At 33.4% G+C, this 20,534-nt stretch overlaps 1 protein-coding gene across 5 annotated transcripts in view; it reads right to left on the reverse strand.

Annotated features, from left to right (window-relative positions):
* The window catches only part of LOC121073016 (adhesion G protein-coupled receptor A3-like), a 279,022-nt gene that overhangs the window by 129,514 nt on the left and 128,974 nt on the right, over positions 1 to 20,534 (reverse strand). For 3 of the 5 annotated variants that reach the window (XM_040563483.1, XM_040563484.1, XM_040563480.1), the window contains exons 8-11: positions 8,978 to 9,142; positions 5,644 to 5,842; positions 4,110 to 4,259; positions 705 to 866 (exon numbers count right to left, since the gene is read on the reverse strand). In XM_040563483.1, coding sequence (XP_040419417.1) covers positions 705 to 866; positions 4,110 to 4,259; positions 5,644 to 5,842; positions 8,978 to 9,142 — 676 coding nt within the window. The remainder of the gene's footprint in view (positions 1 to 704; positions 867 to 4,109; positions 4,260 to 5,643; positions 5,843 to 8,977; positions 9,143 to 20,534) is intronic. The other 2 variants (XM_040563481.1, XM_040563482.1) reach the window with 2 other exon arrangements.

The raw sequence follows: 20,534 nt of genomic DNA on the forward strand, positions 1-20,534 counted from the left end.
CAAGCTTTTTATTTAGATGCATTTCTAACTTTTAGACATTGAAACTGACAGTTTCTCAGTATCTAAATGAGAACCCTTCAGTATCCAAATGACAAATTCATCATGTAAGTCCAGACCAAGGAAAAAGAACAGTTACTTCATACTGCTACAGGTTGCTTCTAAATAACTAAAAATATCTGCAAGTTAATAATCTTTATGACAAGGCACACCTTTTTTGAACATTTTCTAAATTCTTTAAGCAAGTATTGTCTAAACTCCTCTCTGAAAGGCATATTAAAATCTTTAGGTGACAAGGGAGCATGTTTTCTTTTCTCTTATTAAAAGTTTCTCACTCAATTTAGCCCTTTCAAAATGAACCCAGATACTACAGTGACAAGAAGAATAGAAACTGAGTGAATACTAAGAACACTAGAAATATGAAGTTGTGAACAGTCTGTTGTAAGAATAGATGCATTACATCAAATTCAAGAAAACCAATTTTAATACAATTAGTGATATTCAGAAGAAAAAAAAATCAGTCTTCTGAACAGAATCTAGGAAAAAAAAAGAATCCAAGTGTATCTACATAAATGGGCTATCCTGTGTACCTAGTTTATACAGTCTTGCCCTCCTTCTCTGCATACAAGTCATTAATAAAAACTGTTAAGAAAAATAACATCTAAAAATAAATTTTAACAAAAAATCTTTGTAATTTTATGAAATACCTTTGATATAACTTGAATGTTGCTGGTCAGTACTTGATTTGCAATATGTTCCACACATTGTACAATCCTGGTGCAGGCTTTGTCTTCCTTTTGAGCCATCCACAACACATGGTCATCAACCAACATTATATTGCTAGCAATTTCAATGAGAGCATCCCCAATCTGAAAGATAAAACAAACAAACAAACAAAAAACAACAGTATTTTCTGCAAAACATAACAATAGAATATAAGTACACAAGAGTACAACTGAAACTGGGCATTGTATTCTTAGTAGCCGTCATTCAAAGATACTTTTGATTCTGTTAAGAAAATTAAATGGACTGAAAAATCGATGCCAATGAAAGAGAAATGCTACTGCCTTCAAAGAAAAGCTTTTTGGTTCACAATTTTAAAGCTTAACTTCAGGATACACCACAAAAACCGAAGTCTCTCATTGGGTGAATAATACAATCCCAGAATTATTAACCTCTTTCTTAAACCAAGCAAAACTGGCCATACCCCTCTAAAGAATTGTTTCATGGTTAATAAAAGAACATTTTGGCGGGGGGAAGGGGATAATATATTTGGGAAAAAAATGTTATAGACATAGTAGGGTAAATTTGAGATATAACTCAGGTGCTGATACGTCTGTAATTAACTGACAGCAGAATGACATAAACAAACAAAGGGTGAAAAATAAGAAGTGGAAGTTTATATTGTAATTAAATGTATTACTGGAGAATAAAGGCATGACATGAAAAAATACAAAATTTTGGGCTAATACATGTACATCTTCTTGGTAACGAGGAACCTGTAACATCTCACTGGCTAAACAGAATGTATGGGCTTGTAGCTTTGTGTGTTTTGATTCACTCTTGCGACTAACTCCTCTTAGGAGTGACTAACTACTTTTAGGCAAGGATAAATCCTTGCCTTTGCCTGGTGATATCTTGCAGTTTTTATTAAGTATGACTGTGTTTCAAAATGTTGTTAGTATATCACACTTAGAAAGAATAAACATCACTATGAATATTTTTGGTGATGTTTTCACACTGAAGTTAAAATATTTACTTTTTAAAATTTTAAGTTATTTTGAGCGAGATTTCAAAATTAACATTGCCATTATTTTTGAAGGCTTATGGTTACTTAAGACACAAAGATATAACAAAGATACACAAGGATATCACAAACCTGAATACAAAGTTATATAACAGCAAAAAATGACCAAGAAATACAGCTTAAAAAAAGCTCAAGGGGTTAAAAAGTCAAACTAATAGAAACAGAAAAATAAGACAAATGCGCAGATAATTCAGTGAGAAGGAAAAAAGAAACTCAGCAATGGTGAAAAGGGTTTAAGGAATGACAGTTTATGAAGTCAGTTCTGCATTTTCAATAAAAAATACATACATTTCACATGTATTTCAAAGAAAAGAGAAGTAATGAGACTGTGTGAAATTTTGTGTGACTATTCCTGAAATATTTAATGTATTTTTGAGAATGTAATTACCAGGTAATTCTAGATGAATTTGACAATGTGACAAATAGAGTTATTGATACAATGAATAATAATAAAACACATTAAGAGACTGAAATGATTTATGAGAAAAGATTAAAGCATAGACTAATCAGCTAAGCAATAAGTAACTGAGAGCAGAACAATAGACTATAAATATACAAAAGATGAGAAATAAAAAGAGGAAGTAATTTATATTATAATTAAATGTTATTGGAGTATAAGGTATGACATGGAAAAATACAAAATTTTGGACTAATACATGTATATCTTCCTGGTAATGAGTTGCAATATACTGCAAATATGTCCCCAAAGCAGTTGAAGCTTTCTTGCTTTAGAGGTAAACCACCAGATGGGACAAAGTACAGCTAACTCTTCTAAAAATGTGTAATCCAGTGCTGGCTAGGAATGGCACTTCCCAGAAAACATGTAAGAAAGCTGTATTGGTTATCTAAATTTGTTTTAAAACTATTTTGATAAATCACAGAAAACCTCCATGTATGTATTTACATTAATTTCTAACGATTTTAGGTAATTGTTGTTTGAGCTGTTAGTTCATTCCAAATTAACCTACCTTTGTTCATATGTTCCCCTACATTAAATTAATTTTGATCCCATAACTCAGACCTCATGTGTGAAGTTACTGACACTTGAACTTTACATGTATGTTTGTACCCTATGATTGAGAGTTAAGAAATGAGTATTAGTAAAGTGCTCAGTGAACAAAGAACCTGCTTAGTGAACTTGAGAGACAGGTATAAAGTTCAGGTATAAAGAAGAAGACGACAGAGACAAATGAGGAGAATGTTCTAAATTACAAAAACAATATGGGATTATGAAATTAGAAATGTAGAGGTAAGTGGTGGAGATGGAGCTGTTTTAGTACAGAAAACCAGAAACTGAAACCTATTTGAAAATCAACTAAGAGATTAGAGATGATGCTCAGTTTTAATGCATAATGGAATGCACCAACTGCTAGTATGTGAAAAATAAAGAGATTCTATGGATAAATCCAAATATTTTTTTTTTGGATGGGAAATTATTTTTATTTTATTTTTATTCAGAAAGCAGTAAGATCTTATCAGGATTTTGAACTAGGAGGTTGAAATAGAGTTGTAGCTTTGAAACAATTCTTGGAGAGCACTTAGTAAAACATTTTAGGTCTGGCGAATAATGATGAAATTGAAGTTGGAGGCTTTCTCAAATTGGCACTAAAATGTTAACTATTACAATCCCCAAAGCCAGAATAGAATGAACATTGCCAAACCAAAAGAAAACAAATGCTTTAACTATAGCTATGATATGTACAAAAATTACAGGTTATGAAATCTTATGCAAGCAGTTACTCTGACAATTAACAGTAAAAACTATGATGAACATTACTGTTCTCTATAAAAATTTATTTTTCCCATAGGGGTTTGCATAACTCTGATTAGACTTCCCTGTAAAAATGCCATACATTTTGCTAAAATTGTCTGTGGAAATTTGTACTTCAAGACACATTTTCTTCTCTTTACATAAAGTTCTACATGCTTTCAAAACTCAGTTAAGAAAACAAGAGAAGCATGAGTAACTCCTAGATAAAGGTAAAGAAGTGGCCAGCTTGAGAAGCACCTTGAGTTCATTCTAATATGTTAGTCATGGTGGAAATTAAAACCAAAAAAAACAACTAAAGCCATGGCTTATTGAAAACTGAATTCTATTCCTTAGCAGTAATGCCTCTGTCAATCAGATGAGATGGCTCAGTTGTCTCACATAAAGAAAGACACAGCAGTATATGCAGGATGTTTGCAACCAGAATACCAGCAAGCAATTTTAGAAGCTTCAGTGTGTGCCTGCATACATTAAGAATAGGACCATCTGTGAAGACTTCACTTCTAACTTTTTTTCACCATACAGAAGATATCTTACATCTTCAACTTCATCCACGAAGACAATTAACTTTTCCATTATATAAGCCAAGTATATTACATCCATTTTATCCGCAAAGTGGGAAGCACCTCTTGTGTAGGCTGTCAGCTGGCGGGAAAATTCAAGCACAGTCGTCAAATTGATGTGCATCTGAAAATACATGAGAATTGCTAGGTGTAATAAATCAGCTACCTTTGTTCTCCTCTAAAAACTGGAGATCCCATCCATTTGTATAATGCTTTCTATAAATTCACATGGAGTTATATGCATCACTAGTACTATGAACATAAATTTCAGTGGAATATTATATTTTCAGTATTACGTCTCAGATTTCATTGTTGTCATCTCCAGACACCACCACATGTCAACAAATATAGAAAATTTTTGCATGTCTGCTTTCTCTGGACTGGAACAAACTGGCCTCAAAGTATTATACCAGCCTACAATCTTGCCTTGCCTATATAATTAGATCATTAATGACAACAACAGTGGTATCAGTGAGGGTTCAGTGGTGCATAGTGGGAGAACAAAAGACAGTGGTACTACGCTGAAAGAAGAGAAGTTCAGACTGGATATGAAGAAAATCTTTTCTACAGTAAGGATATAGTCAGGCATAGAATAGGTTGCCCCTGGAGGTTGTGCAGCCTCCATCCTCAGAGGTTTTGAAAATCTAAGCAGTTAAAGCCCTGAGAAACCTGACCTAACCTTATAGCTCACCTTGATTTGAGCAGGGGGATTTACTGGAGTGCAGAAACCTTCTCTCCAAATAGAATTATTTTCTTATCCTATAATTCTACTGGATCTCTTAATACAGTAATTATTCCTATTTAAATAGGAATACACTTGAAAACAAACTTCCTGTGGTGGTATCTAGCACTACTAGTTAGGAAAAAATTACAAAGGAAACTGGAAGTGGTAAAAGTTAGTTATAGGTTTATGCCATCCTCCATGCTATTCACTGTTATGCTCTTTTTTCCTCATGCATTTTCATCAATTTGCTTTTTTATCTCATCCTCTCTTGACCACCACACACCACTGCTCTTCTTTTTTTTTTTTTTTTTTTTTCCTTGGAAGATATCAAAAAGGGCATTCTAAAGTAGCCTTCATTTCTGCAGCTCGTTTAAATATATTATGGGACAACAGCAGTGGGAAAACAAATTCTAGTCAACAGAACTCTGATACAGGACTTCAAGAGAAATTAATGTCTTTCTGGTAAAAATGCAGGAAGGGTAGGCAAAGAAAGAACTGAAATGAAGCACTGATGACCCTGCCAACGTTACTAATGGTCATCTAGTCTCCAGGCACACAGAGGAAAAAAAAAGAAGACATTAAAATAAAAGCAATAAACGCTGTGCACTTGTTCCTATTGCAACCTCAGTTACCAAGAAGCATTGTGTTTCAAAAAGGGAAAAAAAAAAAAAAAAAAAAAAAAAAGGCCAGCTACCACAAGCTTGTGGCTGAACAGACATTTCCTTGCAAGCTATTCAATAAACTCAGTACTACAGAAAGGAAGCTCTGCATTTCATAACATTACCTGACTGAAAGCATGAAGAACTTGAGTTACTTCTTGTGAATAAGGACATTCAGAATAGTTTTCTTCATCCCAGCGTCCAGTTCGATTACATTTACGCCATGCCTTAGACTCTTCTGCACCATTGTGAAAGGCAATGGAGTTAAATGAATACTGAAGACAGGGATGATAAGCAGTTATCCCAGCCAAAGTTTTAGGCCATCTATGAACAGCATGATAATAAAAATAATAATAATAATTAAAAAACAAACAAACAACACTGTAAAACTTCAGTTTTCTTTTCAAAGGCGATTTACAACAGAGCAATAATATGCATGATATTTAAGGAAAAAAAAAAAAAAGAAAGGCTATTTAAAATTTTACCTCACGTTCTACAATGAATTCCTTTGTTTCCTTGGAAAATGTCAAACTTATACAGGCTCAAGTCTGGCTGATCACACATTAATTCTGCATTAATTGTAAGAAAGTATTTGGTGTTCAGGAAAAAAAAAAAAAAAGGATGCATTTTCCTTACATTCACGTTTGCAGATTGCACAAAGCAGAGCAGAAAGTCCATTAAGCATAGAACAACTATTGCTAAATGTTGTAAAAGGTAAAGGCTCAAAATGTATATGACAATATTACTTTGTATTTTGACCCAATGTCACAAGGCTCTTTTTGCCGCAAAGCCCTGAGAAGCAAAAAATTCTGAATGTATCAGAAACCAATAAACATAATTTGAGTAGAGATTATGTCTTATGAAGGAGCTAGCCCTCAAAAATTATCTAGGTATGTCTAGGTATACATGATTTATCTACTGTGATGCCAAAACAGACAGTCTTTGAAAATAAACAATAATTCAAGAGAAGCCAGAATTGTTCTATTTATTTCTTGTGTCTACTATGCAATACTCTTATTTGTATATCTGTTGCATTCTCTTGAACCGCACATCTGGGATCTTTTTTTTTTTTTTAAAAAAAAAAAAAAAAAAAAAGAAAAAAAGAAAATCCATTATCCATTGCCATTTCCAGGCTAGTATGGACATAGCAGGATTAGGTAATTAAAAGAAATCAAACAACAACAGAAGAGTATCATCATCAAATCAGCATGTCCGGAAAGGATGTGGTTTTGATTTTAATTGCACTGATGTAATGACTGAAACCAACCAATCAGAAAAAAAAAGTCTGCCTCACACTGGCACACACCTTGACAATCAAGGTTTGCTCAAACATACATGTAAGTCCCTGTTAGTTATAGGAGGCAAATCCATTTGGACATTGTTACATAATATACAGACAGGTTTGGGGCTAAGTTTACATGTTTTCCTACTTTCAAAAAAGGAAAGGTAAGAAGAAAAGTATTTTTCTGTCATAGCTAACTGTCACTAGAATAATTCATGTGATGTGAAAAGTTGATGCAAAATGAAACACGAAAGGATTGTCACAAAAATGAAATATGTACAATATTATTATATTCTTGTTTTGACTCTGAGATGAAAAATTATTTCAGTAAAAAAATTAGCATTAATTCAATTGTGCCACACTGAGTAACACCATACCTCAAAAGTAAAACTAAAAGAGGCTATTCTAAAAGTAAGGCACACCAAGTCTTATCACAGATTGCAGAATCTGGCCTTTTTGACTAGGAATAATAGGACTTAACACTACTGTTTGCATCTCAGAATGTTCTTACAGTGAGCTGAAAAACAAAATATGAGCAAAAGATGGCCATCATAGAGAAAAACTCTTAGTACATAAGGCCAGGTCATTGTGACTCAGAGTGCCTAATTCTTACTGCAGTTATGCAATTATAAATACCACCTAGGCTGGTGAACTAAAAGAACCACACTTCCCTAACAGCCGATGCTTTTTTTTTTTTTTTCCCCAATAAAAGAACTGTTCTTTCCAGCTTTGCTTTTGTGTTGGAACTCTTTCTACTTATGTACTTGCTGTATTATCAAAACTTCAAAGACCTTTCTAAGAAAAATTACTGGTGAGATAGCTGTATCTCTGAGGGTAAACCTTTGGAATAGTTTCAAATGTTAATGCTGAGTTTGAGCCTGATAAATTCCCTATAATTCTAAATTAATTCCCTTGAAATGCCAAAGGAATCAACGGACTCAGCATCCTTTTAATATACATTTTAAAAATAAACTTATATAGACTTCTAGAAAGGTGATCAATAGGGAACGAAATGCACACTCCTGTTCTTTTGATTTTATATAAAATGACAAAAATGCCCCTGGTGTTAGTACAGTCTGTAGAATTTATATATATTTATTTATTAAGAAAAAGATGTAATTTTATGGAAAAAACACGTACATAAACTTGTCATCAAAAAGATTCAGTATTTGTTATTTCATAGGATGTATATATCTTTAAAAGACCCAATTAGCAGTTTTAAAGTCAAAAGTATGTGCAGAAAGTTCTGGTGTTTCAGAAAAGCTTCCTCTCTCAGCTACTTTCCTTTTAATTAACTATTCAAGCTGAATTCTTACTATAATTTACCTGGTAACAAATTACCTTCCTGATTTCTCAATGGAAATGCCATCATACATCAGTGTTATTGTCAAGCAGGTAATGATATTTTGTTTTTAAGAGCTTTATGCATATCATTGAAGTGTTTTTAGAGCCAATCAAAAACAATGCCAAATTTAAAGAATCCTTGATTAATTTTTTTTTTCAGTTTAGAGGTTTTAAAATTAAAAACAAACAAAAAAATGACATATAGCAATACAACTAAAGATGAAAGAAAAATTACATATCAACAATATTGCGCAGAGACTATAAGATTCAGACAGAAGGATGGATGTGTTTTCTAATCATGTTATATAATACTCACCTCAAACGATCTATTTCTTTTACTAAATACTTTTACTCACTAGTTTGATTCTCTTCGACGAAGTCTTTTAGTAACAGTTTTATAATATTTGTTACTTCTAATCTCAGCTGAATAAAACTAGCCAGAACTGGAATAGATTAGGAAAGTACTGAAGATTTAATCTTCTAATGCTTTATTGTAGTGTTATTATATTACATAATTTCAAAAAGACCAAGAACAATTATTAACCCTCTTCCATTTAGCTATGAAGTGCCTGCACCTTTTTAAATTTTCCATAATCTCACACTGAGGAATTTGAAGGATCCTTAGACTTTTACAAACCATTGCTTTTCTTGAAACACTAGCTGCCATTTCCCATAATAATCACACAGTGCTCCTTCCTTGTATTCTATTACCTACCAATGACAAGTAAAATAAGTGACATATTCGTACTCGACACTGAATTATCATGCAAACATGGATATTGTCCATATCTATATCAATATATGAAAATCACTCCCAAACCAGGAATTCATACCTGAAATCTCCCTTGTTGTTAATAACTCTTTCTGCAGGGCAGTAAGGTGCAGCCGTTTCCAGTACCACAATTTCTACTTGTTTAGTGCTATTTCCATAGGAATTGTTGACTAGACACTCCCAATCTCCACTTGCATCAATATCAATGCTAGATAGGATAAGTTCACTTAAAAAAAAAAAAAAAAAAAAAAAAAAAAAGATTAATTACTGAATATACTTAGTTATATAAAGATTGTTGGTGGTGGTTTCCTGACATTAACTTCTCTTCAGAGGTTTTCTGTGAAAACATAAAAATGGGTTTTGCTCTATATTATTATATAGACAGACAGTATGTGATTGTTTTGTATTAAAATTTTAGCAGCACCAATTTGGACTGACATCTCAGGTCATAAGAGGCTATAACAGAAATTGTAAGTCATCACAAAAGAACAGTTATGCATCAGTCCCCATTCTCCCTTTCTCTAATATTATAAAATACTGCTTTTGTTGCATAACCAAGCACTTGAAAGTCAAAAATACATTTCAAGTTGATAACACAACCAGTCCTCAGAGAATGTTTCCCTTCAACTGTGATTGGAGCTCCTATGGCATTTCAAAACCAGAATCTGCTGTCCTGTGGCAGCACGTGACAAGTTTTCTAGAATAGCCACTGACATTGGAAGCCATATATAATTTTCCTGATGAATGCAAAATGAGATGAGGCAGATGCTGATATTTCTTTAGCACTGTGCTACTCATGAACTTCTTTCATACTGTCCCCCACCAAATGTGAAATGTAGTTATTAATATCAATAAATTAAGGTTGAATAAACCCTTTATAATCAAAGTGATAGACATGTTAAATATAGAGACACTTTTTGGCTTCACTTATAATATGCACAATATGTGCGCATTGCACATTACTGCACCATGCCAATGTTTAGCTGTCTAAGCTAAATATTCTATGCATAATTAGAGGAAATAATTTCAGTAACATTTAAAATTGCCTATAACTATTTTCGTTAGGATTTTCTGCATATTTTGCAAGAAATTAGAAGATTTTATTCTTTTAATGGATGAAACCTGGGCCCAAATGAAGTCAATAAAAGTTTAGTTCTTCAAATAACTTCAGCAGGGAAAGAATGTTATCCAATTACTGTAATTCTATAGATCTCACAAACAAAAATAATGCTAACTACTACATTTTAAGAAAGTAATATATTAGATATTAAATCTGTCATTGGCCTAGAAATAAATTTTACTGTAGTTTTAAAGAAAGTACAGCTTCTGAAAGTAGCTGGAAGAAGGAAAAGGTACTAGTTATCTGAAGTATTTATTTTGCTTTGCACAAATGGCTGGTTTCTGAATGTGCTTTGTGGTTTAGACAATTAGAAATTCTGTGGAAAGAAATGGAGTACAGTCCAAAAGGGGAAGATACATTTAAAAAGCAGAAGCACAGAATTCAAAAGTTATTAAGTTGATTTTAAATCTGCATATAAAACAAAATCTTAAAAAATTGTTCTTGTGGCCTTTGGTACTTTCATAAGGAGCCTGATATTTTGAAATATATACACAGAAAAATTATATATAGTTTATTTTAATTTTTTGCTCATTTAAACTTCTCTAAAATGCCATTCTTTTTCAGTTCAAATCTTTGTATATTATATATGCACTTTTATCAATTTTGCTACAAGAAAGGACCAAATATTCTTGTATATAGATTACTTCTTATATATAAATAAGTACACCACAATCAAGGTAGGAAGTAATTAGACAGCTGCTTATGTAATCTTCGCTTTGAAAGATGCATATAATGAAGGATGATTTTCTCAAATACTTACTAGAGGACCGTTATATTGCTCTCCAGAAAACAAACAACCTGTGGTAAATAGCTTTTGTTTTAAGTTAAATTGCTCCAGATTTTTTTCTGTAAGTCTCTGGTAATTCTGTCCAATTTATGATTAAACTAACTTTAAAAATCTAAAACCTATTTAGCATGGATTTGAGCTCCAAGTAGCTCGGATTCCCCAGTTTCATTTTTACAATGAATTCTAACGTGTTTTTTATTGCAGAGAATATAGAGAAAACTTCACTAGCCAACACTACTCAAACAAAGTAACGGATTTTTTTCATATCAACAGAAGCAACTGATCTCTTAAGAAGTATCAGATGAGGAAGACCAATAACAGCGACCTCCTAGCTACCTCTTCATACATCTTTCCACATTCAGGTTGCAAAAGTTCAGTGAAATTAACCAGTTGATAAAAATTTTCAAATTAAGTTTTCTGATTCATATGTCCCAACCATCTTGCATCATCTTTATAGACAGCTGAGAAAGAATATGTTCCTAGAACTTACAAAAACAATTATCTATAAAAGCACTTTTTTCACTGAAACAATAAGCAGCATAAAAATTCACCTCTCGCAGCAAGTCCCAGAGACTTTCCAAGTCAATAGAATGTATGAGAAATGTGCTCATCTTTTGATTTCCACATAAAATAACTGTAGTCATTGTTAATACTACAAATTTGATAAAACTGGGAACCGTGATGATTTTAGGTAAACGATGGAGATAGAAAGTAAAGGAATACTTGAAGATATCAGTTTTACAGGTAAACAATAAGATAAATAAATATGAAGAAAATGAGTACATTTTCTATTCATTTAAATTGTTGAAATGTGTTCTGATGCAAATTCATCTGTCACTAGACAGACTTCCTGTCAACTAATTAGGTGATGTTTCCCAGTTTCACAGACAAATATTTACTGATACATCATTTTTGCTTCTCCTAGAAACACAATACTTGAACTCTGGTTCAAGCTCTCTAAAATGATGAGGAAATCCTCAACGTCACAATTAATTTTCTGCAGCTCTTCAGAACCAAAATGTTTGTTGAACCAAAATAAGGTTCAATAATAGAAGAAGCTGTGTAATGACCAAAACATGGAATCACTTCCTCAATAGCCACCTGGCCACTATAAATGATGCCACTTATATTCCTCTAGAACAATTTGGATAGCAAGACCAATATTGAAACTATTCATTTACTTACCATCTGAATATGACAAATGATTATTACCCTGGAGAATTTAAGAGACTAAATTTAAAAAAAAAAAAAAAAAAAGTGTTTTAATTCTTAAAAAGAGGTCAACTTAATCTCTTTAACACTTTCTCTGCCTATAATTTTGGCAACTCCAAAGGGAAGGGTGGGCCTGTATAGAATTTTAAACCTCTTCATTAAATTCTTGTTAGGTTGGTTACATATTTTAAGTTTTGACACTATTACATTAGCATCCCCAGAATTTCCAGTGTTTTTCATACTGTCAATAGAAAGGCATTCTTGACCTTTCTTGGTCAACAAGTCTTGACAAAAGGCAGGAACTCTCCTGATACTTGAGAACATTGCAGGACTCTGTTTTAGGAGCTTGATAAGAGCATATTAGAATTAGGAAAGAAGAGCACCATTGCCTGTGGTTGACTTGATTATCCTGTCTCACAGAAACTAATAAATGTCAGGCCACAAATGAAATGATTTTGCATTTACTATGCAGCTTTCCTACAGATGGATTATGCATCAGAAGGAGTTTCTACTCACTCTATGTTAGCAATCAGACTCATGAGCACTTCTCAGAGTGATAGCTGCTACTTTTGTGGAAATTTATGACCTACCAAGCAATAAACAGTCAGACATTCATGAGATGGAGTCAAGGAAAACTGAACATGAAGACTGCTGCCTGATGGGAACAAAAGGATGACTAGCAAGCCTTTCTTATGTTTTCTTTGGAAATCATAGTGGCCTCCTCAGTAAACCAAAGAACACTGAAAACAAGAAAGAGAAGATACATATTTCTTCTTTGCACTGTGAAATTTCATGCATATTAGGATTCCTTTGTCAAATGTAATGACTGACATATTGACAAATTAATTAATATGTAGAGCTGATACAACTGCATGAAAAAGTTGTAATATTCAATAGAAGCCTGTGGTATTGGACAAAGAGAGGAACCTTAATACAGACAGAAGCGATACACATGTAATAAAGTAACCTGTGACAAAAGATTTCTATTTGAGGCATAGTTTTGCATTGCTACAGCTATGCATAACTAATTAGACAATCAGAAGTAGGTCTCATTATGCAAAATTACTCAACCATGTCCTAAAGTAATACCTTAGTGACATTTACTGTAGGTCCCAGCACTCATTTGCATGCTAGGAAACAGTAACAAATAAAGATGAGACTTCAACACCACATTTTGATTGGCTTTCCATGGGAAAGGTTTTAAAGTCTGGCTTGATCTCCTTTAAGACTGGATGACAACCAACCACTCTTCTTGAGAAAAAAATAAAAATTAATTACAAAAACACAGTTAACACTCTTCTTCAGATAGGTAAGAGAATGCTTTTCTATAGTTCAGGCAGAAGGCCTGCATAACCTGCATCCAACACATACCACCTTTAATTATTAATACTAACACAAAACTTTAAAAATGAGTGTTGGTCTCCAGAGTACACTGCTGCTTGGAGTACAGCTTTTCACAGGGGATATAAGGTTAAAACACAGAAAACGAAGAGAGAATGTGTAAATCTAGGCACTTTAACTGAACCTCAGTTGCTAGTTTGATCTCTCTGACAAAATTACTTATTTACCCATGAAAAAAACAGCTTCAGAAAGCAGATGGCCTTTAAATAAACTTTCAATCTGGCCAAAAGCAGTAGAAAATATAGATTAAAGATTAAAACTGGTATTCATTTTAACAAATCAATTTGTCATACACACAGGAAATATACAATTTTCCGTTTCTTCTGATTTAATACAAAACCAAAGCAAAACTTACCATTTAATGCCATCCTTAGCTACCCAATAAGCTTAGTGTGCTATAACTTACTTTAAACATAATGTAAATGTTCATTTGTTCACATTAGTATTTGAGTTGGATTTCACTTCAGAGATGCCAATGGAAAAGAGCTGGTTTTCATGACAAAACATTGACAGGAAAAACAAAGAAATATCTACTTTCAAAATGGAAGAGAAGACCTTTGTGTTAGTTAGTAAACCAAATTACTGTATTTTCCTTTGTGTTGCTCAAATTACATTGACTGAAATGTAAATGTTCAAAATATATCGATTTTTAATATAAACATTTGCCCAGTGGTAAGATGCATTTTCTGTAAGTGGATGTCAATGAACCTGTGACCCCCATTTATGTGCCATCAATTTGTTTCTTAAAATTCTGAAAGCAAATAATGCTAATACTACAGTGACTATACCGTACCATTTTCAGAAACAGTCTGCTATGTTCTAAATAGCTCTAACAGATACAATAGGCTTGGTACGTTTTATGATTCTTTCTATCTTGCCAGGTAGGGACAACCTGTCTGCTGCATTGAACAGTGTGCATAAAGGTGCATTTATCTTCATACTCCCACAGCTCTAGAGTCAATATATGCCAGTCCAGCTAGCAGAGAACTTAAAGCAGAGAAGGAAAAAAAAAAAACGTTATCAACAGCTGTAAAGCACCCAAAGCTTTCTCTTGCTGGAGAAACCTTCAGGCAACTGGCAGGTCTGTTATGGCACAGTGCTATAAAGCTACGTAAAGAGCGTACTCCTGAGCCAGGGTTTATTTAAAGTACTTCATGAATCACTTGTCTATCACTGAACTGCCTTGTCACTCAGTGAAAGGTTTGGGAATGCTAAAATTTATGTTTATTGCTATTAATTTTATTCTAACAGCAAACTGCTTGACTGCAGGATGCATACAACTGCAGCCTTCCCGGGAAATATAGCTACACCTGCCGTATGCCTTTCATTTGCCCTTAAGTAGTCTGTTCACTGCAACATTATATCCAGAGAAAGCTTTATTTCATTAGCATATCTCTTGTGATCTGTACAGCAGCAGAGGTTCTTAGACAAAAATAACACTATGACAATCAGTCCAATAGTCAAAATTGCATAAAAAGCCTTTTAGGGAAAATATTTTGCAGATGATTTGTAAGTGTTCACCTACTTATGACGAGTCTTGATTGTTTGATTACATGCCACTGGGGGCAGGTGCCCCCTCCTTTCCTCCCTCCCCATTTCCTCCCCCCCAGAAAAAGAAAACAAACAAAAAATACCACTACTTTGCCAGAATTTCCCACCCTCCATTGTCAATCACTTGTTAATGGTGATGTTACAAATGCAGATATTTTTCTTTTTCATGAATACTTAATGGATTAAACCCTTGAATAGTGGGGCTATAATACTGAATTTTTATTGGCTGAGCTGTAAGAAATTTGGGAAGAACAAATAAAAGAGGCAAGACAGAGCACATTCCTATAGAAGAACTTCAGGAACTATCTCTATTCTTACTCCAAAAGCATAAATGTTATTTTATGATGGCCAGGAGTCAGCTAATCAAAATATCATAAACAATTAAAAATGAGATTCTTTTGTTTGTATGGTAGATTGCTCTGATAATCACAGCTGGTTCAGAGGCTTACAAACTACTGCCTGGACTGAGAGAAAGTGTATAATTACACCTTACATAACAGCTGACAGGAAAATTAATTTCAAAAAATACTGTCCTGGAATGTTCAGTCCAAAGCACTGCTGTAGTGCAGCATCTCCTCAGCTACACAGTTGCATTTTAAGCTGAACTTAAAAGTTCATTTCAGTGATATGGATGGATGGGCCCATACTTTTAGGAAATGGGCAGAGATGGAAATGAGAGGTCAAAATCAACACTGCATTTATTGCACAGAGTGTGCAAGGCATCTTAGCATGGTCTAAAAAAAGTCTAAAAAAAAAAGTCTTTTAAAAGCTTTCTAGACAGACTATGATTTTTTTTATTTATTTACTTTACAGTTTTGACTTACTGCTTTTCTATTTATTTTATTGTATCTGGCAGAAATACTAATTCATATTTTTTTCTGTTAAAAATTTTTATTTTTCAACCATGTTTTGCTAAACAGTTCCCCAACACAAGCCTACGTGTTTTATGGCACAGCATAATTCTCAGATGTCCATTCCTTTAATCACAGAGAGTTGCTGGTTTTGCTTTCACGGTATTGGCCAATTTTTCCAAAGGTTATATTTTATATTATTCCCCAAACTGACTTGTAGTAAAGCTTTCATTGGGTTTTATTCAGATAATTAAAAGCATGGTAAAGAAAAAGCCTAAGCTTAATTAATTGGCATGAAGATTCTCTTAATCCCTGATAATCAAATCCTGAGCATGTGCTTTTCATAATAATTTTTAATATTATCTTCCTGTCTGAAGCACAAGAACTTTGCTGGTAAAGGTACAACTGTCACTGGTCCTTTACTTCCAGCAGTGCCTGAAGTAAGCCACAGACCGTTGGCTGCAGCGTTTGAAGTAATCACAAAACAACACAGAGACATTGATTTACAATTTAAATGGTTATTTTGCTTCATTTCTTTCCTAACTGCTTGACAGCTAAGGGTCAAATAGAGTCAATTAGGTGCACTAACAAAATATCGGTACTAAACAATTTCTGCTGCTCTCCCCTGACCTCTCAGTATGACCTGCAGCTGCTCATCAATCTCCAAATGCTCATGACAGCAGAACACAGAACACTTAAATCAGATTCTTTGCATCTGTTCTCTCACTTATTTTTTTAATCTCACATGGAGCGAACCTGCAATATTTTGCCACGATTTGGAATACATCTAACTTTCAGTTGTGCAACCAATGTGTTCATCACTGGCATACCATTTTCAGACTGCTCGTTAACCTAATATTTGTCTGAGCCACTTCTGCTTGCTTCACAGCTCTTCCAGATGTATTCTTGCCACAAACTGTTCGGGGGTCATTTGGAGAGTTCAGGGGTCATTTGGATTCTTTCCACAAAAAATAGACAAAGGATTTCTGCCTTTCTCCCTGAATTTCTGCAAGTGTTTTCTTCTTTCTTATATAGTTTGCCTGTGTGCATCACCAACTTGTCACGATACTACCTGTCTACTTTGGCACCAACTTGTGTTCATATTCAATTTCTTTCACTAACCACATCTTGAATTACCCTTATTCTTTTAGTGAAACTGTTTCAGTCAAATTCCAAATCCTTACTCTGATTTAGAAGAACCTTTAGATTACAAAAAATATTATCCTAGTTTTTGAACCACAATATTGTATTGCTTTTAATTTCTCTCCCTGTTTCTTCATTATTACAAGTGGATCATAATCTGATGTTCTTCTCTGCTATCAGACATTTCTTTTGCAGGGGGAAGTTTTGGATATTTTCAAATAACCATATACTTCTCGAAGTAGCTTTCTGAAATATGTATATACATTTTATGAATAAATATTTAAATGAGTGTTCTTATTGATGTCCTTATCAATATTACACCTAAAGAATCGGCTGTAGTTCTGTACTGTCTCATCCCAAACATTTCTATTTATTTCATTATATACTTTTTAACATCCCATATTGGCAGCTGACTGCTGTCAAAATGTAAGGAAGTACTATATGCTTTAATAAATAAGTAAATATATTTTAAGCTTAGTTCTTTTTCATCATCATTATTATTAATTATTATCATTTTAAAAAAGACTGCAGTTGGCAACCGTATTTAGAAGACTGAAATAGTTTGCACAGAGTTATTGATAAAAATATATATTTTTGGGGGGGGGGGGGGGGGGGGGGGGTTGAGTGTCACAGCTGAGACCTAACAGTCTGAACTTCCAATGGCAAATCTACACACACTATGAAAAATGACTTGTGAAGAACTTACTCGACACTAATACCTGCTGTCCTAGGTTTAGTTAAGAGCATGTTAGTTTCTCCAGTTGTAACATTCTTTTCTATGGGTTCTTAACTTTCTGTACAGTTTAATGTTTTTAGAAACAGCCAATGTGAACTGTAATGTTCCCAGAGCAGCCGTTACAGCTGTCAGACATAACCACTATTAAACACTCAGCACAAGTATTTACAGAATAGAACTAAAAAAACACTAAAATAGTCATTATAGTCTATGGGATAAATAAGCAACTCCTGAAAATTAAAGTCTCACACTACTATGGAGTTGCTTGGTTCATAAAATTAAAATATATTCTTCAGTTTAATATACTAATAACTGTCCTGCCAGCTGCTCCAGACGCAGAAGGGGAACAGTGGGAAGTAGGGAAAGATGCTGTGCTGCTTGGAACCATACATAATCCCTCTATGTATGTGGTTTCAGGTATATGGACTGTTTCATTGCCACTTATTGGCATCAAGTTCTTAATCTAATATTCCAGGCTTAAGAAATTAAGCCATCTTCTTATAAACACAGGTCACAATTTCAGCTTGACCCATTCTCAGATGATAGGAAATTAGTTCCATATCACATTCACATTTTCATGTATGACTATGACATTTATACACAGGCATAATGACAGAAGTTCAACATGAGCAGAATCAAATATTATTATCATTGGCAAGAAACGGTAAATGTGAGCTAGCAGCAGAATTGAAAACACCTACTCAAGATCTCCTGCAAGTGAATATTCTTTGCCAAGAAAAATGTCACAGGCCAGAATACAGTTCAAAACTTTAGCTTAATTATTGTAACAAAAACATTTATTTTAGTTTATTCTCCTTTATCAGAGGAGAAAAGAAAATACACATTTGGTTATTTTATCCTTCTCCTGTGACAGTCAATAAAACACAAGGGTTTAGTATGATATTTGTGTAATATCTGGAAATATCTGGAACTACCCAATAAAATAACCACCTAAAAATGTTTGAATAAGCAGCTTTTGGAACTGCACTACACCTCTTTGTTTGAAACTAGCTTCGGAAATCTTTAAATTGCTTACCAGCACAAACCAAAACCTATCTTTTAGTGCAATCACATAAAGCCAGAGAGCAAACAATTGCTGTAAAGAGTAGGTACAGGAAGGCAAAATATGACACTGTAAGAACTGATTTTAAATAACCTTTATTTTTAATCCAAATCTTATACTTAGCATATGATAACCTCAGGAGGGCATAGTCTTCCTGATGTTTTACAGTGTTTCACTTAACAGTGTATACTAGCATGTAACAAGCATATTAATATATACTATTCTAACGTAATAAGCAGGCTATTACATGTTATTTTAAAGTGTAAAAATAACTGTGATATTAACAGAGTTGTAGCATGGTCATGAAGATGAGATTAAAATTAAGAAATGCTCAAGAGTTTTTACAGTCATAACTTGACCGATGTTTTCTCATTTTCAATATGAAGATACAATGCATATAAATGTATATAAATAAAATCATTGAGTTCAAAATAGTATGTTTTTTGCTACTTTCAAAAGCACAGGGCCCCCATGCCTTCATTGAGTTAATTCTGATCAGCCCCTTGATCAAGGCAGAGCCATGTTTGCTTGAGTACTGGCAGTTTTTACTGGATGAGAACCATGCTGTACAATAAATGGAGCATTGATGCCCTACTGTATTGTGAAGTAAAACATACGGCTCAAATAAAAGGGCAGTGAAAATGGTTTAAGCTTATAAGTAATTGTTTAGAGATTCTGAGTTTAATTCAAAGAATTTTGTCTTATTTTGTCAGTGCGTATCACAGTTTGGACAGGTCAAGTAATTTTTTCCAGTATATAATATCAAATGCTTCAAGGTATTTGAAGAACACTGTTTCTGAATGCCTGGTCCTGGTGCATAATACAATGTGAGCATCGACTTCACTGGTTTAATAGCACACTAAATGAGGTAGGTAGCAGATCTTTAATTCTTATTAAAATCTTATGGTGGATAAGGTTTTTTATTTCAAGGTCTGACAAAAATAAAGCAGTATAAAGGAAAATTCAGGCAAGCTTCTATACTAGCTTTTTAAAGAGGACAGCAATTAAAAAAAATAATTTTAATTTGAGAATTTATTTCAGTATATTACTATGCTATGAATTGCTTACCTACTACAACATATAATTCAGTAGAAAAACAACAGGTGATTAACAGCATGATTTTTAATTTTGATATTGTGGAAATAAGAAGAACATGCTTTAATTTAAGTGACCTGGCAGTTATGAAATAGCTTATGCACTTGGCATTACCATACTAATTAGTCTTTTTCATCATCCACCACACCCCTACACATTGGTATTATAAAAAAGCCAGCAGCTGTTAGGCCAGATCCACACATCTAGATCTACAGGACTCCAAAAGGGGTCAAATAACCAGTGAGCAGATGAAATTAAAATCAATAATACTGAAAGACCCCTGTGGAGATGAATTAAATTGACTCCCTTCATAATTTTCATTTGATAGTTCAAGAAGCATTTCAGGTCAATTATATTAATAGAAAGTGATTGAGTGAAAAGAAGTTAATGACAAACCAGAGCTAATTAGCATAGCTATTTTCACTCCATCTTCTACACAGAATAAGACTTTTTTTGATCAGTGATGAAAACTGACAGAGGACAAAAGAATATGTGCAACAGTTTAGCAGCTTTTAGTGACAAACCCAGACTCTATGATGAAAACCAAAAATAAATGTAAATAAATAAATATTATTATAATGTATTAAATCAGATTTAAAAGGGAAAACTGATGCAAAACTAGAACAATACTTTCATTACCAAATAGCATTTATATTAAT

Source organism: Cygnus olor, chromosome 7 (genome assembly GCF_009769625.2).
Source record: "Cygnus olor isolate bCygOlo1 chromosome 7, bCygOlo1.pri.v2, whole genome shotgun sequence".
In the NCBI taxonomy this organism is placed as follows: domain Eukaryota; kingdom Metazoa; phylum Chordata; class Aves; order Anseriformes; family Anatidae; genus Cygnus; species Cygnus olor.